The sequence below is a fragment of the Phalangium opilio genome, unplaced genomic scaffold, assembly GCF_054372755.1.
Source record: "Phalangium opilio isolate 3A_F unplaced genomic scaffold, DU_Popi_V2 ptg000003l_1, whole genome shotgun sequence".
Taxonomy (NCBI): Eukaryota; Metazoa; Arthropoda; class Arachnida; order Opiliones; family Phalangiidae; genus Phalangium; species Phalangium opilio.
The window spans coordinates 9,707,833-9,726,668 of NW_028324145.1; the positions used below are offsets into that span (position 1 = coordinate 9,707,833).

Consider the following 18,836-nt stretch of genomic DNA (forward strand, 5'->3'; position numbering starts at 1 on the left):
TCCCCCCTTTCAAGGAAAAAAAAACAAATAAATAAATAAAAAATACAGAACCTATTTCATACGGAGAGAGAGAGAGAGAGAGAGAGAGAGAGAGAGAGAGAGAGAGAGAGAGAGAGAGAGAGAGAGAGAGAGAGAGAGAGAGAGAGAGAGAGAGAGAGAGAGAGAGAGAGAGAGAGGGGGTATACACACGCGCCTTGCAAATTCAAAATATAAAAAAAACCACACAAAATATAATATTGCCAAAAAAAGCTATATAGTCCGGGATGGGAGGGGGTCTATGTCTTCCCTCTCCCCCCTTCTATAAACAATCTCATTCTTAAAAGGTATGAAAAATTCCTGTCAAAAACCATTGTTTCAATGGAAAAAATAGTCCCTTTCAAGTTTGCTCATCCATGCACTTTCAGAATGAAAAAGAAATATATTTATATATATATATATACATTTTCGAGACGAATATGGGAAGAAAATGTCTATTTACTATATTGAAATACAACGGGGAGGCTAAAAAAACTGGACTTTCCAATATACCAAGATATTCACGTAACGTAGGGTTGGATACTTGGAAATTTTAATATAATCGTTACACCAGTCAGAAGTATATAATACTTCTCTTCGAGAGAAGTCTACCACCACAAAGCGGCCGGGGTAATTGTATAACATGATTCTTCCCAACATCATTTTATATTTGGAGCATGCAAGGTTACTAAACCGAATCACACACGCGATAAATAGTTCCCTCATCATTAAGATATTAGTGATTAACTATTTGGCAAGGCGCATGCGCTTGTGGATTTTTGTCCCACGTCAAAACAATCAAGGTTTGTGGGTTGATTGATTGCTGAGGATTTAGTACTAAACAGCAATAGAATTCACCCCATCTGAAGTTTGATGAGCAGGAGAGCAAGCAAAAAAGGCTCCCTCGCCTGGGAAGAATCATGTTACATAACTAAGGGCTCGTTTTCATTGGCGCGAGTTGCGTGAAAATTTCGAGCGAAAGCGGAAACGTTCGAAAAAAATACGTTACCGCGCGTATTTAAGCTCGCGAAGCGTGAGCGTTTTCGAATTTTCTAGCTTCTATGAAAACGAGCCTTAAGAGAATATAGGGTGGCATCCTTCTTCTGTTATCCCCTTCTGGTTACACGAAGTTAATTATCAAAGTTATTCTACAGACCATCGCAATTAAGCGCTCCCAAATGGTACAAATCAAGGGCTTCGTCGCGATGTATAAGGTATAAAAACATTTTTTATAACGAGTCTTCCTTTGAGAGGTATATTAAACCTCGTAGAAATAAGTAAATATCCGACCCCTCGGTCAGGATAGGGAAAATGTAATAAGGTCTGTGTGCCGTGAGCGGAGGATAGTGGTCGGTGGTGCTCGCGCCCGTTCTTTCGTATTATTATATATTTGATAGTCTCCAATTTTTCCCAACCCAGGGATAATATGTCGTACAAATCTTGTCACGCCACGTCAACTTTTTTTTTCTCGCGCTCTCTTATCTTAATGTAATATTGTAGATATTATATTTTTTCCTATATAAAAACCACGATCTATACTTATATACAGCAGCGGTATTTATTCTCATGACTATACAGGGTGTTTCTGGATAAAACCGAGAGGACAGTGTCTAAGAACATTGGGAGATATTCGCTCCAAATATTGATTGGCCCCTAAAACTATTAATTAAATGGTAATAACACATGTTGAGTAATCAGTTTTACTTTACCAGCATACACTATAAGAATACACCCTTTTATTTATGGGCAGACTTATTAGAAACACCCTGTATAGCTCCACGTTTCAGATCAGGATGAGAGGGGGTGTGTTTGTGTGTGATGTGGTGGTTGGATTTTGATATACCCAGCTCACATTTAATCTTACTTCCTTCCTTCCCACGGGGACCGAAATAAAAAGAAAAACAAGCTAAACTTATCTACTGGTGGGATAAACGTCGTTGTCGGTATTAGGATTAGAAATAGATAACACTAACCCCTAATCGTGAGCCTTCTAAAAAGACTTGTAACGATGTTTTGATAGATTATGTCTTGAGGAGGGGGATATACACTTGACAAACGGGGTGTTGGGAAGAATTTTATCATCGCAAAAGGCAAACATTCTTACATCTATTAAATACGTAACCTTTTGATATGTCTAACTGACATTAAACCAGAGCAAAACATCATTTTAACAAAAAATTCCCGCGCAAAATTACACGTGAATTATTAGACCATATATTTCCCGCCAAAAATTGCACGTGGATTGATATCTTCCTATTTATTTCCCGCCAAATGTTGCACGTGGATTGAAACCTTCCTATTTATTTCCCGCCAAATGTTGCACGTGGATTGAAACCTCCCTATTTATTTCCCGCCAAGAATTGCGCACGTGGATTAAAACCTCCCACCAAAAATTAAAAGCACATCACCCCCTATTTCTTGCCCAAATATCCGCGAATATATATTACATGTAGCGTTTTTAACTACTTAAAACAATCGAGAATACGTTAAACCTAGAGCATCCGTACGTAAGGAAAACAGATCAATAACAAGAGCTGTGTCAGTGACACTGAAAACATTCCGAAAAAATGTTGAACCCTATATAGTATAGCTGATATCTAATACGTTGAAAGAAACTCACCAAGCTCCCGCCTCCTTCTCTTGCTCGACGCCGTAGTTAAGAAACGGGGAGGAAGCTCGTAGAAACGAGCCTCTCTTCTTTCCGGCGATTTAAGGAAAAACGGAGAAGAGATTTGTAACGAAAACTCTAGCCTCCGGATAACGGTTTCAGAGATCAATAAAAATGATGACCCCCTCTTCTGTCGCGTATAACAATGATCAAAGAGTTAACAGTGAACCTAATACTATAGGTTCGAACCTAAAGTAACTCCGCTAAGAATAACTACTTCTTTTCCATTAGAATATTTTCCATAAAAGGATTTAAAAGGAGCTGGGTCCAAAAACTCTGCGAAGCGGACGAGTTGAAGGTTCGCGGCCGTCTGCGGAAAACCGGAGGAACCCGAGGCGACGGCTTGTCGTTTATACTCTCTCTCTCGCTCTCTTTCTCACTCTCCTCCTTAACTTTCTTCCGTTTTTGGAGGCGAAGACGCGGTGGAGAGAACGGAGAAACCGCCGCTCTCAAAGCTAACCAAACACACACTGATCGCGGGACAACTCCGGGAGATTTAGCCGGGCTTCCTTCGGCATCTCGTGCGACGACGCGAATATACTACCCCCACCAATCTTCTCCGTTCGCTCTCTCAAAAATGAGATTGAACGTGGCAGCCCAGCATCGCTCCGTGACGTCACAGTATTTCTAACGCTATACTGACACGGTGCTACCATCTACGGGATCAATTTTCAACACTAATTGTAATCCCCCCCTTCCCGATTATAAACTAATACAAGTATTTTTTCATCACAATATTTTGGAGTTGCGTTGATTGGATTGGGATACGTTTATCCCAATAGACTCGTTTAGGGATTATTAGGCTAGATATGGATTATCTATTTTATCTTCAGCCCCAAAAGAGTAATAGAGTGACGTGCCAGGTAAACAGATAAATAAGTTGGGACCGAGATAAGTTGTAATGGTCAATTTGGGCAAGTGTTTGTACATACAGTTGTAAATATCATGCGAAATCAATAGGAGTTCATGTAGGGAATAGAAATGTTATGACTGTCGTTTTCTATTTTGTTTCAAATGAATATGATACTAGATTTAAAAATGTTGCCAATATATAAACCAGTAAACAATGCAAGATTTGCATTTACAACGGTTTCACTGAGGTTATCCAATCACTATTGCTCGAAACTTAGCGTTAATAATTCCCAAAACAGAACAGGCGTCTTTCCACGTGACAAAATTCGCCACACAACATTTGATTGGACCGATATTCATATTAGCAGAAGTATATAATACTTCTCTTCGAGAGAAGTGTACCACAAAACGGGATAATTGTAATATGATTCTTCCCAACAAAACATTTGTAGCGAGGTGACTAAATCGAATCACATACGCAATAAATAGTTCCCTCATCATTACTCTATTAGCACTTAACTATTTGCCAAGGCCATGGCGCTTGCGAATTTTTGTCCCACGTCAAGACAATCATGGTTTGTGGGTTAGTACCCAACAATTATAGAATTCACCTTACGGTGCGATGCCCATCTGAAGTTTGATGACAGGGAGAGCAAACAAAAAGGGCTTCCTCGCCTGGGAACTATCATATAACATAACTAAAGTATTAAGAGGATACGGAGTGACATCCTTCTTCTATTATCCCCTTCTTCTGATATTAGTATTTCAGTTTAAATAAAATCCAATTCGTAGAAAACACGTAATTATACAATTGCTACATTACAAAGTAAACCTAACATTTGGGAAAGGTTAGGGGCTCTCGCGTGGATGAAATCGTGACTTTATTTCATAATGGGGAATTTAATGATTCTTCAATTATGGTGATTTTTATCCCCCCCCCCTCTATGCAAATTGCGTAAAACTCACCATGGTCGAATCAGTTCAAGAGAGTAAGTTTTCAATTCAATCGATTTAATAAACATATAATTGGAAGGGACGAAATTTCGACGAAAACATCGAAGAATCATTTACGTAATAAGAAATACGTCTGGCGATTTAACGAATATACAGGGTGTTACTGATAAGTCTGTAATTAAATTAAAGGACCTGTTATTTGTGTCAAATTGAGTGGAAAGTGGTGTCAAAGGTCTACAACATTTATTCAAATGACTATTTCCTTTGTTTTAGGGCGAAATAAATGTTCTCCTAAATGTAATAGACCCACATGCGTGTTCTTTGTCAATTACAATTTCCACTCCAATTTGAATCACCCAATTAACACACGCATTAATTTATGACAAACCTACGTAGAAACACCCTGTATGTTAAGTACGTCGAGTATTGCCATATATTCCTTAGGGAATAATACGTAATTTCACGAGAAATGAAAATATAACCGCGGTATAATAAGTTATTTAGAAATCTTTTCCAATATAATATTCGGGATTATTAAATATAAATTGAGCAATATGAGAAAATATTTTCTCATACCCCCAAAGGTAATTAAAAATTCGTATATCCTTTAAGCGTCCCCATAAACAAACCAAGCCGCTTAAACACTATATATATATATATATATATATATAATATAATATTATATATAAATATATATATAAATATATATAATTTTATATTTTAAATATATATATATATATATATATATATATTTAAAATATAAAATTTCACATACCCATTGAAGTTCTGAGAAGAAATGTCTTGTCGCAAACATCACCAACCTGAAATTAAAAAAAAAAATAAATAAAATACATTAATTATAATAAAAAATAACAAGCTAATTAAAAATCAACAAATACCCTTTCTTATCAGTGACAATTTAATTAATATATTATATAATAGATAGGCATGTAGCGATGTGCTTCTAAAGTATCTTCGATGCACCAAAAAACGTGACAAGATAGCAACCAAAAAATTCTAACGCCTATATTTGAATATGTAAAAATTCCTTTCCCAATTAAAATTTCCTCTGAAATTTTATTTTTCATCAAACGCGATCGTCGAAAGTCAAAGAGAAGAAATTAAGAAAAGTATTTTTATCGTCTCCCATCACGCCTGGCCAGAATTGGTAAGGATAAGGAAAAGGAGTATGGAAGGGAGGAAGGGAGGGGGGGTGGATAGAATCTCATTTTAATACGATTGCCCCAAAAGAAGAAGATTGGAGAAAATTGCCCGTGTCAAGTCGAGCCGATATTAAATTCCTTGGGTCTAGCCCACCCCCTATCCCCCCTCTCTCAATATCCTTCGAAAAAAGGGCCAAGCTCTCTCGCTCTCTCTCTCCAATCTCATTCTTATATAGCGCTTAGGGGTTTTCTACCAATTTCTTCTTCCCTATCTCTCGGCAGTCTCCCAGAGATTCTCTCTCTCCTCTCACGCTCTCTCTCTTTCTCTCTCTCACTCAGACACATACCCCGTTTCCTTAATCAAAAAGCCGCTTTCCGAATCGGTTACATCAAAATTGAAGTCTCCACGCTTTCAACCCTCTCCCCTACCCCAACAACCTTTCCCATCTCCCGCCTTTCTTCTCTTTTCTTGGACTTAATTGTGTGAATGTCAAGAAAGAATTAAGTGAAATTAAAATAAATTCGGCTGGATATAATAAAATTTGAATTTGTCGTCATTAATTTCGTCCAGTTATGAAATCAATTAGAATTAGCATGCTCATCACGGGTTATTATTATTATTATTATTATTTTTTACAAATTACGTATTGTTTCCTGAACGAACCGGAAGTTAGTAATTTCAAGTGCTTTCCTTGAACATTTGGGCAATTATTCAAATATCATTGATTTAAGAGAGGGTTTTAAAACAATTACAGGTATTCCAGGTAATATTTGACCAACCCTGGACATCCATACCAAAAAAGTCACCAATAAATAGGGTCAATATTAGCCATTACCAAAATGGGATGGGAATTTTAAAATAATTTCACTTAGCGAAGTGACTGCGGTCAAACGACTAAAAAAACGAACTAAACGAGATTACAGGGTTCTACTAATACTATAGTCACTCCAATTTCGATTAAATTGATTTGGAGGGAGAGAGAGGTGAGGTACAGCAACGCCTCAAATCACTCATATCATCCCTAAAACTTTGGGGGCAATCGTGCGCGAGGAGGAAAGCGTAAAGGAGGGAGAGAGACGTTTTGGTGAAGCGGAGGAGAAAAATTGCTCTGGGACGTGGTGGTGCTGGTGCTCTCGGGCCTTTGGAGGACGATGTAGGCAATCTTTGGTCTCATCTCTTAATGACAAACCTTCGGATAAGGGATAATTTGATCGCCAGAGGACCCCTCATCCACGAGCGGACGCCGGAGTTTGACAGAGTGGGCTGGAAAGAGGAGGACAGAATTCATAGGACCAGCAGGAATGAGATGAGATGAGAGCTCGAGCTGAGCTTATAAACAAAATGGTTGGTGGTGGTGCGGCTGCCAAGGCCTAGCTATAGCTTTCCATTACTAATATTGTTCTTCAATAAACGGGGTGGATCAAATCCTACCACCTTCTCCTAGACCTATCTCTTTCCGTTGGTCCTTCGAGTGGAGTGCATGCAACCCAGCTCTGATGGGTTATATCAAGACTCAAGTGTGCTCGTGGCATGCAGCTGCGTCTATATGCAATTTCATTAAAAAAGATCCAACGCAATTCGATAATAAATTTCAATTTCCTTAATTGGGAAGCCCAAAATTTTGCCTTGAATTTCTGTGTGACTTATGCCACGGTAGATGTTAACTAATTTCGAAAGATCCTTTCGCACTTAGTAATAAATTAGTGAATTATATGACGACATTGAATTAATCTCCAATGGAAATATTCACGTTTTTTACGATAAATATTAATTTCACTCGATATTTCCTTATGGTGTTGATATTTTCTAAGTTTTAGTTTTACTATAGTTTGTACGCATTCTGAATTAAGAAAGGTTAAGGGCCAGTTACGAGCAAATAAGTGCGAATAAAGTCATCTTAATTAGCAACGTAATAAAACGCTTTGGGCTATAGTTTGTGGCGAGTAATTAGGTAAATTGAAAATTTGTTACGCGATAATTAATAGGACCCAAAAATGGAAACCGGAAACGGATCCAAAAATAAAATAAATAAATAAAAAAATAGATAAACAAACGCAAATTGGCGCCAAAACCAATAAAAGGGCCTTGTATATAGAAAAACCCTCCCTTCGCTAATTTGCCTTAATAACATTTTCAACTGCCAATAAATTGTTTCCGTTTCGTTTATAGTTCCATATCCGTTGGGTCGAAACAAAATCGACATTCGCGGAGATGTTGAAACGGATAAGCAAAATAGAGAGCTAAAAGCCGAAAGGCTGCCTCAATTAAAAGTGTATCTTTATTAATTAATTGTCGAAATTATGATTAATTATTTTGTCAAAAGACTGTTACGTATTCCAGAAACGCGAGCCGGAGGTTACGAGGTTATATACTCCCCATAAGTTCATAAAATATGTTGGCCATAAGTTTGTCACTGGCAACTTAGAAACCGGAGCTTGTCATGAAGTGAGTGAGGTAGGTCATAGATTCGAGGTAAAGCGACGCCTGGTGAGGCGCTGTCAAAGGCTTAGTGTGTAGGACTTCAATTCTCGCTTGTCGTTCTCGAACTCTCATTAGTAAGTCTCTATCATTACGAACTTGTATAATTAGTGTTATACTTATGGATGAAACACATCTTATAAACTTATGATAGGCCTGCAATAGAACGAACCGGCGGCGGCACCCATGACTTGGGTTAATTTCTTTTTGGAAATGATTGGGGTAAAAGGGGGAGGGCGGGGGCGGGGCGATGCCTCGACTAAATAAAGTCCTAATCGGGGGTCGAGATCGGGGCGCCGGAAATTATTATTGGATCCTAATTAAGCTACTATGGGTTGCTAAAACTGCGTAATATAACTTTTCTCCGGCGGCCGCCCTTTCATAAAGCTTGCAAGGCCAAGTTTGTGTATGTCCACTAAACGAAACTGAATTGAAGGAATTAATAGAGGAGGGAGATACGCGGGTACATGGACACGAAACTAATTAGGTTTGAATTTCTAGAGTTATGGTTATACTCTATTCGTTTTAGGAAAGTGAATGGACTTCGTAAACTTCTCCGATGTTGGGTTGGTTATCGGTCACCGACTCGCGGGCCACTTTTATGTCCCTCTTTCCTTCCTTTGGCTTATTACATCTGCCGACGTTATTTATAAACGATATATATATACCATCCCTTATTAATTACCCAATATAGAGAAAAACTTAATATGGAATTTGTACTTTTCTCTAAATTAGTTAAATCGTTTTCTACTATAACAGCTCGAAGAAGTTCAACTAGACTCGAATGCAGAAATACATTCGTAAGATATGTTCCATAAGTTTGTCACTGGTAACTTAGAAACTGGAGCTTGTCATGAAGTGAGTGAGGTAGGTCATAGATTCGAGGTAAAGCGACGCCTGGTGAGGCGCTGCATGTCAAAGGCTTAGTACAGACTAAATAGGACCTAGATGGAAGTCCTGCAAAATTAACCACCGAATGTAGGACTTCAATTCTCGCTTCGGTCGTTCTCGAACTAGTTCGAGCTGTAAGTCTATGGCGAGCATTACGAAGTATAGGTATGGTGTCATATGGCGAGCATTACGAAGTATAGGTATGGTGTCATACTTATAGAACATGACGTGTGAGGGGGAGTACTTTAGCCCGCCCACAAAACCCGCATATGGGATACAGGGGGGAAACGCGCAAGGATTCCTAGTAGCTGTATGTATTCCTAATTTTACAAATTGCGTTTTGAGGGTATTTTAAATTCTCTCGTTTAATCTATTAGTCTCTTTGAGTAGGGGCTTGATTAGTGACTTTTTAATTTTATTTATAAAATCGTATAAATTTACGAGAGGCACCTCTTGATTTTGATAAGGACCTTATTAGATTTAGCTAAAAGATTGACGACGTTTCAAGTTCTTTTTTTTCTCTTTTAGAGATATCGAGAAATATTTAATTGATTCCCAATTATAAATTGATCGCAATAAGAGATTCGAGGAACGAGATTTATCAAGTGTAAACGCCGACTGAATAATGGCCAAGGAAGGTATAGAGAAGATTACTTGGGTGTCTCGACAAAAATGTCCTCAGTTCTGCATTTTTTCGTTCAAAGGGAGAGTCAAAAATTGCATTTAATTGACCTGATTTAGGGCATTTTTCTAGAGACTCGAAAAACTGATTTAAAGAAAGGCAATCTAAGTGATTTTAGGCTTGTTTTAAGATTTTAAAAAATTTTTGTGATTTCAAAGTGATTTGGGGCACGTTTTAATGATTTCAAAATGATTTGGGGCACGTTTTAATGATTTCAAAGTGATTTAAGGTAAGTTTTAATGATTTGAAAGTGATGTAAGGTAAGTTTTAATGATTTCAAAATGATTTCAGGTAAGTTTTAATGATTTCAAAGCGATTTGGGGCACGTTTTAATGATTTCAAAGCGATTTGGGGCAAGTTTTCAAGATTTCAAAGTGTGTTTAGTAAAGTTTTAAAGATTCCCAAGTGATTTCAGGCAAATATCTTAAGATATCCAAAAAATAAACATTGGGGAACGTTACTTCGACTAAATCCCAAATATTCCACTTGACCTTTAAACAAAATCTTTGAAACTTGTTAAAAAGTCTCTCCTGAAGAACGTAACTAAGGTATATATATAAGACATTCCAATTGAAAAAGGTAAAAAAAAACCTTCGACGGTTGTCAATCAGACGAGGGTCTTATCTTTGTGGCACGCAATTCAACCGTGCTTCGCCCATGTATTAAAAAGAAAAATCATCCTACGGAGGCGACATTTTTTTTCTTTTATATTATATACCTAACTAATCAAAATGGGCGTGTTCCTAAAACGTGCCTAAGAGTTCTTCTTCTCAACGGAAAGAGAGAGAGAAAAAAATCGCCTCTAATTGAACCCTTATCGGAAATTCCGCCTATATAGACTCTAATATCCAGTCTAAAATTCCTATAAAAACTAATTCACTAAAAGACCTAAGACCCTTATAACATAAAATAATATACAGGTATTATTATTGCTTCTTAGAAAGTCTGGTTGAACCGAAATTGGAGGAAAGTTTCTTAACCGAAATCACAAAGTTATTGATAAAAAAAACCTTGGATCGTAATGGTATGCTATTTTAACTTGGAATTCAGTAGCGCGTATAAAACGTGGCGAAATTAAGAGTAAATTGCATGGATAAATGAGAAACACTTTAGGTTGGTTTTAGTGATATTAGGATAAGGTTTAGGTAGAAGCATAAGTTTATAATATATGTTCCATAAGTATGACACTATCTATACTATTCTTTATGCTAGAGACTTCGTGAGAGATAGTTCGAGAACGACAAGCGAGAATTGAAGTTCTACACTCGGTTAATTTTGCAGTACTTCCATAGTTTGTAATAAACCTTGGACATGCAGCGCCTCACCAGGCCTCACTTTACCTCGAATCTATGACCTACCTCACTCACTTCATGACAAGCTACAGTTTGTAACCAGTGACAAACTTACGGAACATATCTTATGAACTTATGGTAGAAGTTAGTTTTCGAATTTTTATATTTCTTCTCTACAGAATATTAAACCATATAAAGACTTAACTTCTCTAGTAATTTAATAAAAAGGTACATTTTAACGAATGCTAATGACGTATACGTAATTAATTCCCCTTCATTTATAACTACTTGAGCAAACTCCGATTGAAACAGAAGGGAGGGGGGAGGAGGTAATTATATTTCGCGGTGGTTATACTCCTTTCCCAAATTCCCACCAACAAACCCTGCATGTTCCCGTAGCAATGCAATTTCTTTCCAGCGTATAAGCAAATGCGTTTCTAAACTATTAAGGAAAATACAATCACGCTGGGTTTAAGATTCGAGACTAAACGAAATAATGAAAAAAAAAAAAAACCTCTTAAACAGTAAAAGAGTAAGAAAAAACCATGGAAACAAAACGACTGAGTTTTACGAAACAAAAAAATGAGAATTAGCTACCGTGCAAGAGAAGAAAGAAAAAGAAAACAGGCAGAAGTAAACAGAGAAAATTGTACTGGAGTAGAAAGTACTAGGTTTAATTATGACGTGGTCAGCCATACAATTAAAGAAATGAGAGCCAAAGAAACCCATCCCCCCTTTAACATTCGAAAGGACCTTCTATTCCAGTAACTACTTTCTCTGTATGGCAAAAGGAAGCAACCGAAAAGGAATCGTGGATCGAATTTAAGAGTCAAAAGGAGACCTTCTGTACGCGCAATTACGTTTTTCGGGAGAGGGTCTCCGAGGAGAATTAGTTAATTGGAGAGAAAAGGCTTATTCCGTACTTTTTTTCCGTACCCTCTCCCCTTACTTTACTTTGCAGCATACACTCTTTATTGAAACCTTTCTTCAATCAAATATCCATAACTCGAAGTAAAAAAACAAACATTGGGCAATCGATTCTAAGATAAAAAATAAATTGCCTCGAGGGAAAGAAACGGGGGTAAAATTCCGCCTTCCATCTAGCTTTTTGGCGCATGCGCTGTAGTCATTTTGTATCATGAGATTGCGCAGAGACGGAAGGCATTGTATCAACCCCCCTTGTTGACTACCCCATTATTTTTTACGTCAAAAAGGTCTATTAACGGAACATGGTCTATTATCGACTCAGTGCAAAAAGTGTCGGATCTAGGATTAACGTTCTCGTGTCACATAAGGGTTCTTGATCGAATTACCTGTTTCTCGCCAACAAAATAAACCTAAGGTAACTTCCGATTATGAACTTTTCATGGAGATTTAGGTACTGTTGACTGGGATGAGGATAGAAACATAGATGGAAAGAGGAAAGAGCAAAGAGAATGGAGGCGGATATAATGAATCCGGCGTTTATAGAAGCGGAATATTGCATTACCAAGAATAAAAAAAAAACGAAAGAAAGACAATGCTTGCTGGGAAGAAAGCTAGGTGGTTCGTTGGTTTTTTCCCCCTTCCTAGCTCCCTCTCGCGCGCACACCCTCTGAAATAAAACGACACTGGGTGCATGAGCCTAGTCCTAATAGATGGAGAAACTCGGAAAAAAGAGTCAGAAAGAGAGAGAGAGACCCCAAACGTCGCCACCGAGCGCGCCTTAATGTTTTTGTTTCCGACGCTCTTTCGATTGGATTGGATTGCATTTTTTTTCTCCCTATTCTAGTTACCTTCCTTTTTCCCCCTTCCAGGGGATTCTGGATCTAACCGTCTAAAAGAGGATTAAGGGAAATTCGTTTTACTAAAACCTAATTAAACTCGAGACGGCATCGCGCTGGCCACGTTGAGAGTGAGAGCAAAAAATAAAAGTCAGCCAATTACGTCACGGAGAAAATCAGAAGGAATTTACTTTTTTTTTTTAATTGAACTAGAGACAATGTTCGCTAATTAAAGAACAAAACTTAATAATACCCCGGTACGACAGACAGATCGAAATGTATTGGCCAGATTAAGAATGGGAGCGGCCTAAGGGTCAGAGGTCATATAGAGACCCGCCGTTTCCGCACCCTATTCTTTGAACCGAAGTCTACTACAAATCAAAGTCGAGGATACTACTAGCTGTTCTGTTGGTATTAACACGTACGGTTAAGCTCTATAAAAACGAGTAACGCATGGCCAGCCCTCTTCCATAGCCGGAGAGCAAACACTTTCGTTTTCGAGTGCAGCCCCATTTGTCTTCATATTTAACAAGCTTCTCTTAATCCGAGAGTGCACCGCGAAAACATCGACTCGAATTTATCTATCCTGCAACTCTCCTTCCTAGCCAATTTTCCGTGTCCTCTCAATTAGTTTTTACGATCGTCACCTCACCTCCCTCCATCAATAGTTAGGCTGGCCACCATAAAGATGGAAGCTAAGCCATCTTTGATCCCATCCCAAACATCCAAAGAAAAATTGTGGAACAAAGGTTTTTACGAGAAGGAACTAACAGACTCGTTATTACCAAGCTAAACACCATCATTCTATAGAGCTTTTAAATTCGCAATCGACCCTAACATCCCGCTTGTTTTTCAACCCAATAAGACAAAGGCTTACCTTCATAAGATAACCTTTCATCTTCCTAACTTTGAGACACGTCTGGATGTTTATTAACTGTTAATAAACATATTTAAATGATAAACTATCCTAGTTTAAACGTTTATAGACACGAATTTACAAACACAAGTAATTATTTTCTTGTAAAACACAAGTATAACGGTCAAATACTTTTCAAAGCACCCGGCAACGCGTCAAAACCATTGGTCAAAACTTTCCTCCTCAACTCCCTCTCCCGCCTTTTTCTGCAACCAATGTATGACGGGAAAGACCATAGTTAGGGGCCTGAAGCTTCATCACCATGGCCGATGAGCTGGATCCCTCAACTTGCGCACCGGTTTACGCGTGCCAGGTAAATATTTCTATTATTTTTTAATCAAAAATTAATTAGAGAGATATAAATTAAGTTTAAGGTAAAAAATAGTGTAATATGCCTAGAAAATAGAGAATTAGCGAGGTAGAAACCTAAGCCTTGGTCCATGATAAGGAAGCCAATGAGCTACCGCCCATATCTTTATTGACATTTTACGACTTATTTAATTGATGAATTATATTAAAAGCGGTTTGATTTTAAGGGAAAGGAAGACGCCAGTTTCGGAACCCAAGATAGTAACCGAAACGATGCAGGAACGGAAGTATCACCCCCAGCTGGAGATTATAGTAACTTTGATATTGTCAAAGCTACCCAGTATGGCATCTTAGAAAGATGCAAAGAGATAATAGATAGTGGTTACGATGTTAACCAGAGAGATTCTGAAAACGTCACGCTCCTACACTGGGCCGCGATCAATAATCGTCGTGAAATAGTCAAATATTACATTTCAAAAGATGCTTTAGTAGATGCCATTGGTGGAGAGTTACAAGCTACTCCATTACATTGGGCCACTCGTCAAGGTCATCTTAATATGGTTTGTTTATTAATGCAACATGGTGCTGATCCTTCTTTACGTGATGGAGAAGGTAACACCCAAATTTCTATTAATTTTGGGTCTAAAAATTAATTATTAATGACTTCATAGGTTGTTGCTGTTTACATTTAGCCGCTGAATTTGGTCATACAGCCATTGTAGCTTATTTAATTGCTAAGGGGGAAAATGTTAATGTTCTTGACAGAAATGGGATGACCCCATTGATGTGGGCAGCTTATAGAGTTACTACGTAAAGTTTAATTTGAGGATTTAAAGTAAAATCCAACCCTAAAACGCGATCATTTTTAGGAATGATCCAACAAGACTGCTCATAACCTTAGGGGCCAGTCTGACAATGACTGACAGACATCATAGAAATACTCCGTTACATTGGGCAGTCTATGCCCGAAATAGTACAGCCATTACCCTTTTACTCAGAGCGGGGAGTAATGTATTTGCCAGAAATGGGCAGGGAGATTCCCCCAAAGCCATGGCGGAGAAAATGAAGTCAACTTGGTTAGCTCAAAGGTTGGAGGAAGCTGAAAAAGAATGGGAAGTCAAAAATAAGCACATATTTATTCGGTTTCATAGAGATAAGGTATTGAAAAACGGGGTTAATTAAGAAAAAAGTGTTTATAACCGTGTCAAACTAATATTAATTAACATTTAAACAGAGCCTGAGGTATTGGTGTATGTTTGCCTCACCTTTCGTGGGCTTTTATCTAATAGGGGCAATTTTTGAAAGCAGCGAGCCTTATCTAGTCAAATTAGGCTTTTTAATGATCCTAGTGGCTTTATTTTCAATAATTAGCAAGTTAGTACTAATACCCCCTCTTTAATTAAAGTCTATTTGAACCTGAAGCCAATTAACGAGTACTCACCTCTTTAGATTCTTCTTTGATGAAAGATTCCTGAATGTTCTTCCAATTTCCGTATACCTATCGACCAAATTCTGGATGTACGTTACTTGGTTCACTTATTTATGGCCATGTATCCTTTTAAAAAGAATTGGCAATGTTTTTTGTAAAGAGTTCCTTACATATATGACCCTTTAGACGTTGGCACACCCGCTAAAACAATAGGTTTTGTCATTACCTCCACCTTTTTGTATTATAATTTTTACAAAGCTTGGAAATCTGATCCCGGATCAGTTCAGGGTGATCAACAGCAACAATTTAGGACCATTATAGAGTTGGCGGAGCGAGATGGCTTCAATCCCACCTGGTTTTGCAGCACTTGTTTAGTGCAAAGGCCTTTAAGATCAAAACATTGTTCTATCTGTAATCGTTGCGTGGCTCGTTTTGATCATCATTGTCCTTGGGTCAGCAATTGCGTTGGTTAGTTTCTAATACCGCAAAAACCCAAAGATAAAAATTTAAAAGAAAAAATCGTGTGTTTTAAAATAAATTTTAGGTTCGGGAAATCACCGATACTTTGTAAACTATCTCCTATTTCTGAGCATTATGATTTTGTGGTGTTTATACGGATGTTTTCTGTGTAAGATAATTAATTATTCGCGTCGTTGTTAGTTAGAGAAGCGTTTAACCTTTAAATTAAATTAAATTTAGTTTGGTACGGCCATTGGTCCCCCAATAACATATCAACGTTATCATTCTTATGGAAATCGTTATTTGTCAGTGGATGGGTAGGTTGGATAGCAGTTAATGCCTTACTGCATGGTGCCTGGGTTATCTGTCTTTTAGGATGCCAGCTTTATCAGGTTAGAAACGGATTAAGATAATAATTAAACAGCGTCCTAATTAATTAAATTAATTAATTTCGACTTTAAGATAATGTGGTTGGCAATGACTACGAATGAGAGAATGAACTGCGCGAGATATCCTCACTTTAAAAGAGATAAAAAGGGACATTACAAGAGTCCTTTCCAGTAAGATAGTATTAAGTAACATATTTAACGCTAATAATTAACCTTTTTAATGTTTTAATTCCTCTTAACTTACTTTTTGGGACATTAATTACCAATTTTCTAATTTCATTTCAGTCGTGGTGTGATAAGAAATCTGATAGATTTTTGTGAATTCCGTTGTTGCGGTATTTTAAGACCCGAATTGAAAGACTGGAGGAAAGAATACGAAGTTTCCACGAATGACGAAGAAAAGAGTGGTCTTTTGAATGACAGTCAAATGTTCGTCTAAAAGTGCAACTTAAAAAAAACAAACAAAAAAAAAAATAATCATCCGATTAAACCAACGTATGGAAATTAATCCTGGTGATCTCTACATTAACATTAACATTAACATTTAGCTTAAAACGGAAATGGCGTAAGTAAGAACAACCTTTTCTGACCACCAAAATAGAAGACGGTGGTCATTAGCAACCCTGGGGGGGGGAAGGGGGAGAAGAAAAGAGAGAGAGAGAAGTTAAATCTAATAATGGTGAGTAAAGTAATATTAAAAGATTTGAGGTTCTCATCTCATGATGAACCTTTGACCCCCCCCCCCCCACTTTCATGTAAATTTTTCTATCATCGTTCCATTTCATTGTTTTTGGATACTTAGGTGTATTTACTTTACATAAGATAGTATTTAGAATAACAAAAATCATTTTAGTTAGGTATATTTAAAATATATAGAGAAGGAAAATAAAAAACAATTAGTAGCCCTGAGATTGTTTTGTTTTTTAAACGTCTAAATAATTAAATTAATCATTTAGTTAATTGTAATTAAAGAAGCACACAGTCACTGCAAATTATAAATAATTCATTCATAAAGACAAAACAAAACAAATCAAAGTCCATAGTTTTTCGCTGCCTATTTTCGATAAAATGTTGGTAATTTGCAGAACTTTTCTTGTATATTTCGGAAACAAACGTGCGTGTAAATTTTTAGCTACTTAACCATAACTTTACTAATATTGAACGTAAATCATCCAATTTTTCAAATTTGGGAACTATATAATGTACTAGTCAACCTAAGAAACAACTAGTATTTGAGACTTTAATTAATTATAACTAATTTAATTTTCTAATGTTGATTAGGAAGAAATTTGAATTTCCCATTTTCCCCAATTTAAAATAGTGTTAAAAAAAAGTATTTTTTTTTATTAATTGTAGAATTTGTAAATAATTTTAATTTTTCCGTTTGCTCAAAGATAATTCTTAACTAATAGATACTTTCGGGGTATTATCAATTTTAATTGTAATTAAGGGTAATTAATTTTAATTGTTTTTGTAAGTTAATGTTTTTTGTTTTTTTTTTCACACGTGTTAAATTGTTTACGTTTTATAAAACATTAATAAATTAAAATTATGCAAATCAGTCTGTGAAATAATAAACACTTAAAATATTGAAACCACACCAAAGAATTTCTATTTCTACCCTGATCTGAAATTAAAACAAATGATTTTTGCATAATTGTTGGGAAAAATAAACAAAAATATTTGCGGGCTTTAATAATACCAAATCATACGTGAATGTTACTAAAAATTAATAATAAAAAAAAAACACCCGTAATTATGTGTATGTTAATTAAAGATTTAAAATTTGTGTTTAAAACAAATTTGTTTCACTATTTAGGATAAATGAAAATAATAATTAAGTCTTTTAAGACTAATACAATCACTTGACGATGTAAAAGCTTAGTGTAAAAGCCTCTAAAAGAATAAATTTAAGTGTTCTTTCACAAATATTCCTCATTTTTTCCTTTCATAACGTTAGTTTTGTACTTCTATAGCTTAAAGGGGTGTACAACTGTACAACGCGTCACGTAGGGGCGTGTCAAGAACTATATTTTGAAGTAGTGCGTTACTATTTCCTGGAGTAGTGATGGGGCAATGTCACGTGACGACTTGACGGACAGATTCTATGCAAATTACGATGCCCATAGACCTTTTCGATGTAAAAAAGGGATACAGACAATGAGACAACCCTCGGTATCGGGACATACAAGGGAGTTGATACATTGCCTTCTCCGCGCACTCTCATGATACAAAATGACTACTGCGCAGGCGCCAAAAAGTTAGGAGGGAGTCAAAGTTTTACCCCCCATCTCTTTTCTTTTAGTTACATCGAAATGATCTATTCCCTATGGACTGATAACGCCACAAAATTCACAAATACCCAGTACCTACGCTCTATTACGTAAAAAATTGTACATCCCTTTAAAGCACCACTTTAGGCGCTCCAGCACCCTTTGGATACCCTCCCCGCTGGAAAATAGGCCTTTTAATCCATGGAAAATCCACCAGGGCAGCGGGTAATGGCGCTGGCTTCACCTTATATGGGGGTAAAACAATTTTACCCCCAGGCAAGTGAAGTGACTCATTTGACGGT

The 18,836-nt window shown here is 37.0% G+C and overlaps 2 protein-coding genes across 4 annotated transcripts in view; one reads left to right on the forward strand and one right to left on the reverse strand.

The window, feature by feature from the left end:
• LOC149717675 (uncharacterized) overlaps nt 1-15,779 on the reverse strand; it is a 63,134-nt gene extending 47,355 nt beyond the window's left edge. The window contains exons 1-3 of one of the 3 annotated variants that reach the window (XM_089840530.1): nt 15,640-15,779; nt 15,426-15,539; nt 5,265-5,310 (exon numbers count right to left, since the gene is read on the reverse strand). In XM_089840530.1, coding sequence (XP_089696656.1) covers nt 5,265-5,268 — 4 coding nt within the window. In that variant the 5' untranslated portion in view covers nt 5,269-5,310; nt 15,426-15,539; nt 15,640-15,779. Of the gene's footprint in view, nt 1-2,635; nt 3,363-5,264; nt 5,311-13,636; nt 13,694-13,761; nt 13,898-15,425; nt 15,540-15,639 lie in introns of those variants that run through there. The other 2 variants (XM_089840529.1, XM_089840531.1) reach the window with 2 other exon arrangements.
• Hip14 (palmitoyltransferase Hip14) lies at nt 13,872-17,375 on the forward strand. Its single transcript, XM_089840528.1, has 11 exons — nt 13,872-13,988; nt 14,212-14,596; nt 14,656-14,794; nt 14,854-15,142; nt 15,219-15,358; nt 15,434-15,534; nt 15,600-15,881; nt 15,958-16,041; nt 16,113-16,264; nt 16,335-16,432; nt 16,547-17,375. Exons 1-11 carry the CDS (start codon nt 13,938-13,940, stop codon nt 16,698-16,700), a joined length of 1,875 nt encoding a protein of 624 aa, XP_089696654.1. The 5' UTR covers nt 13,872-13,937; the 3' UTR covers nt 16,701-17,375.
• The last annotated feature ends 1,461 nt before the right edge of the window (nt 17,376-18,836 follow it).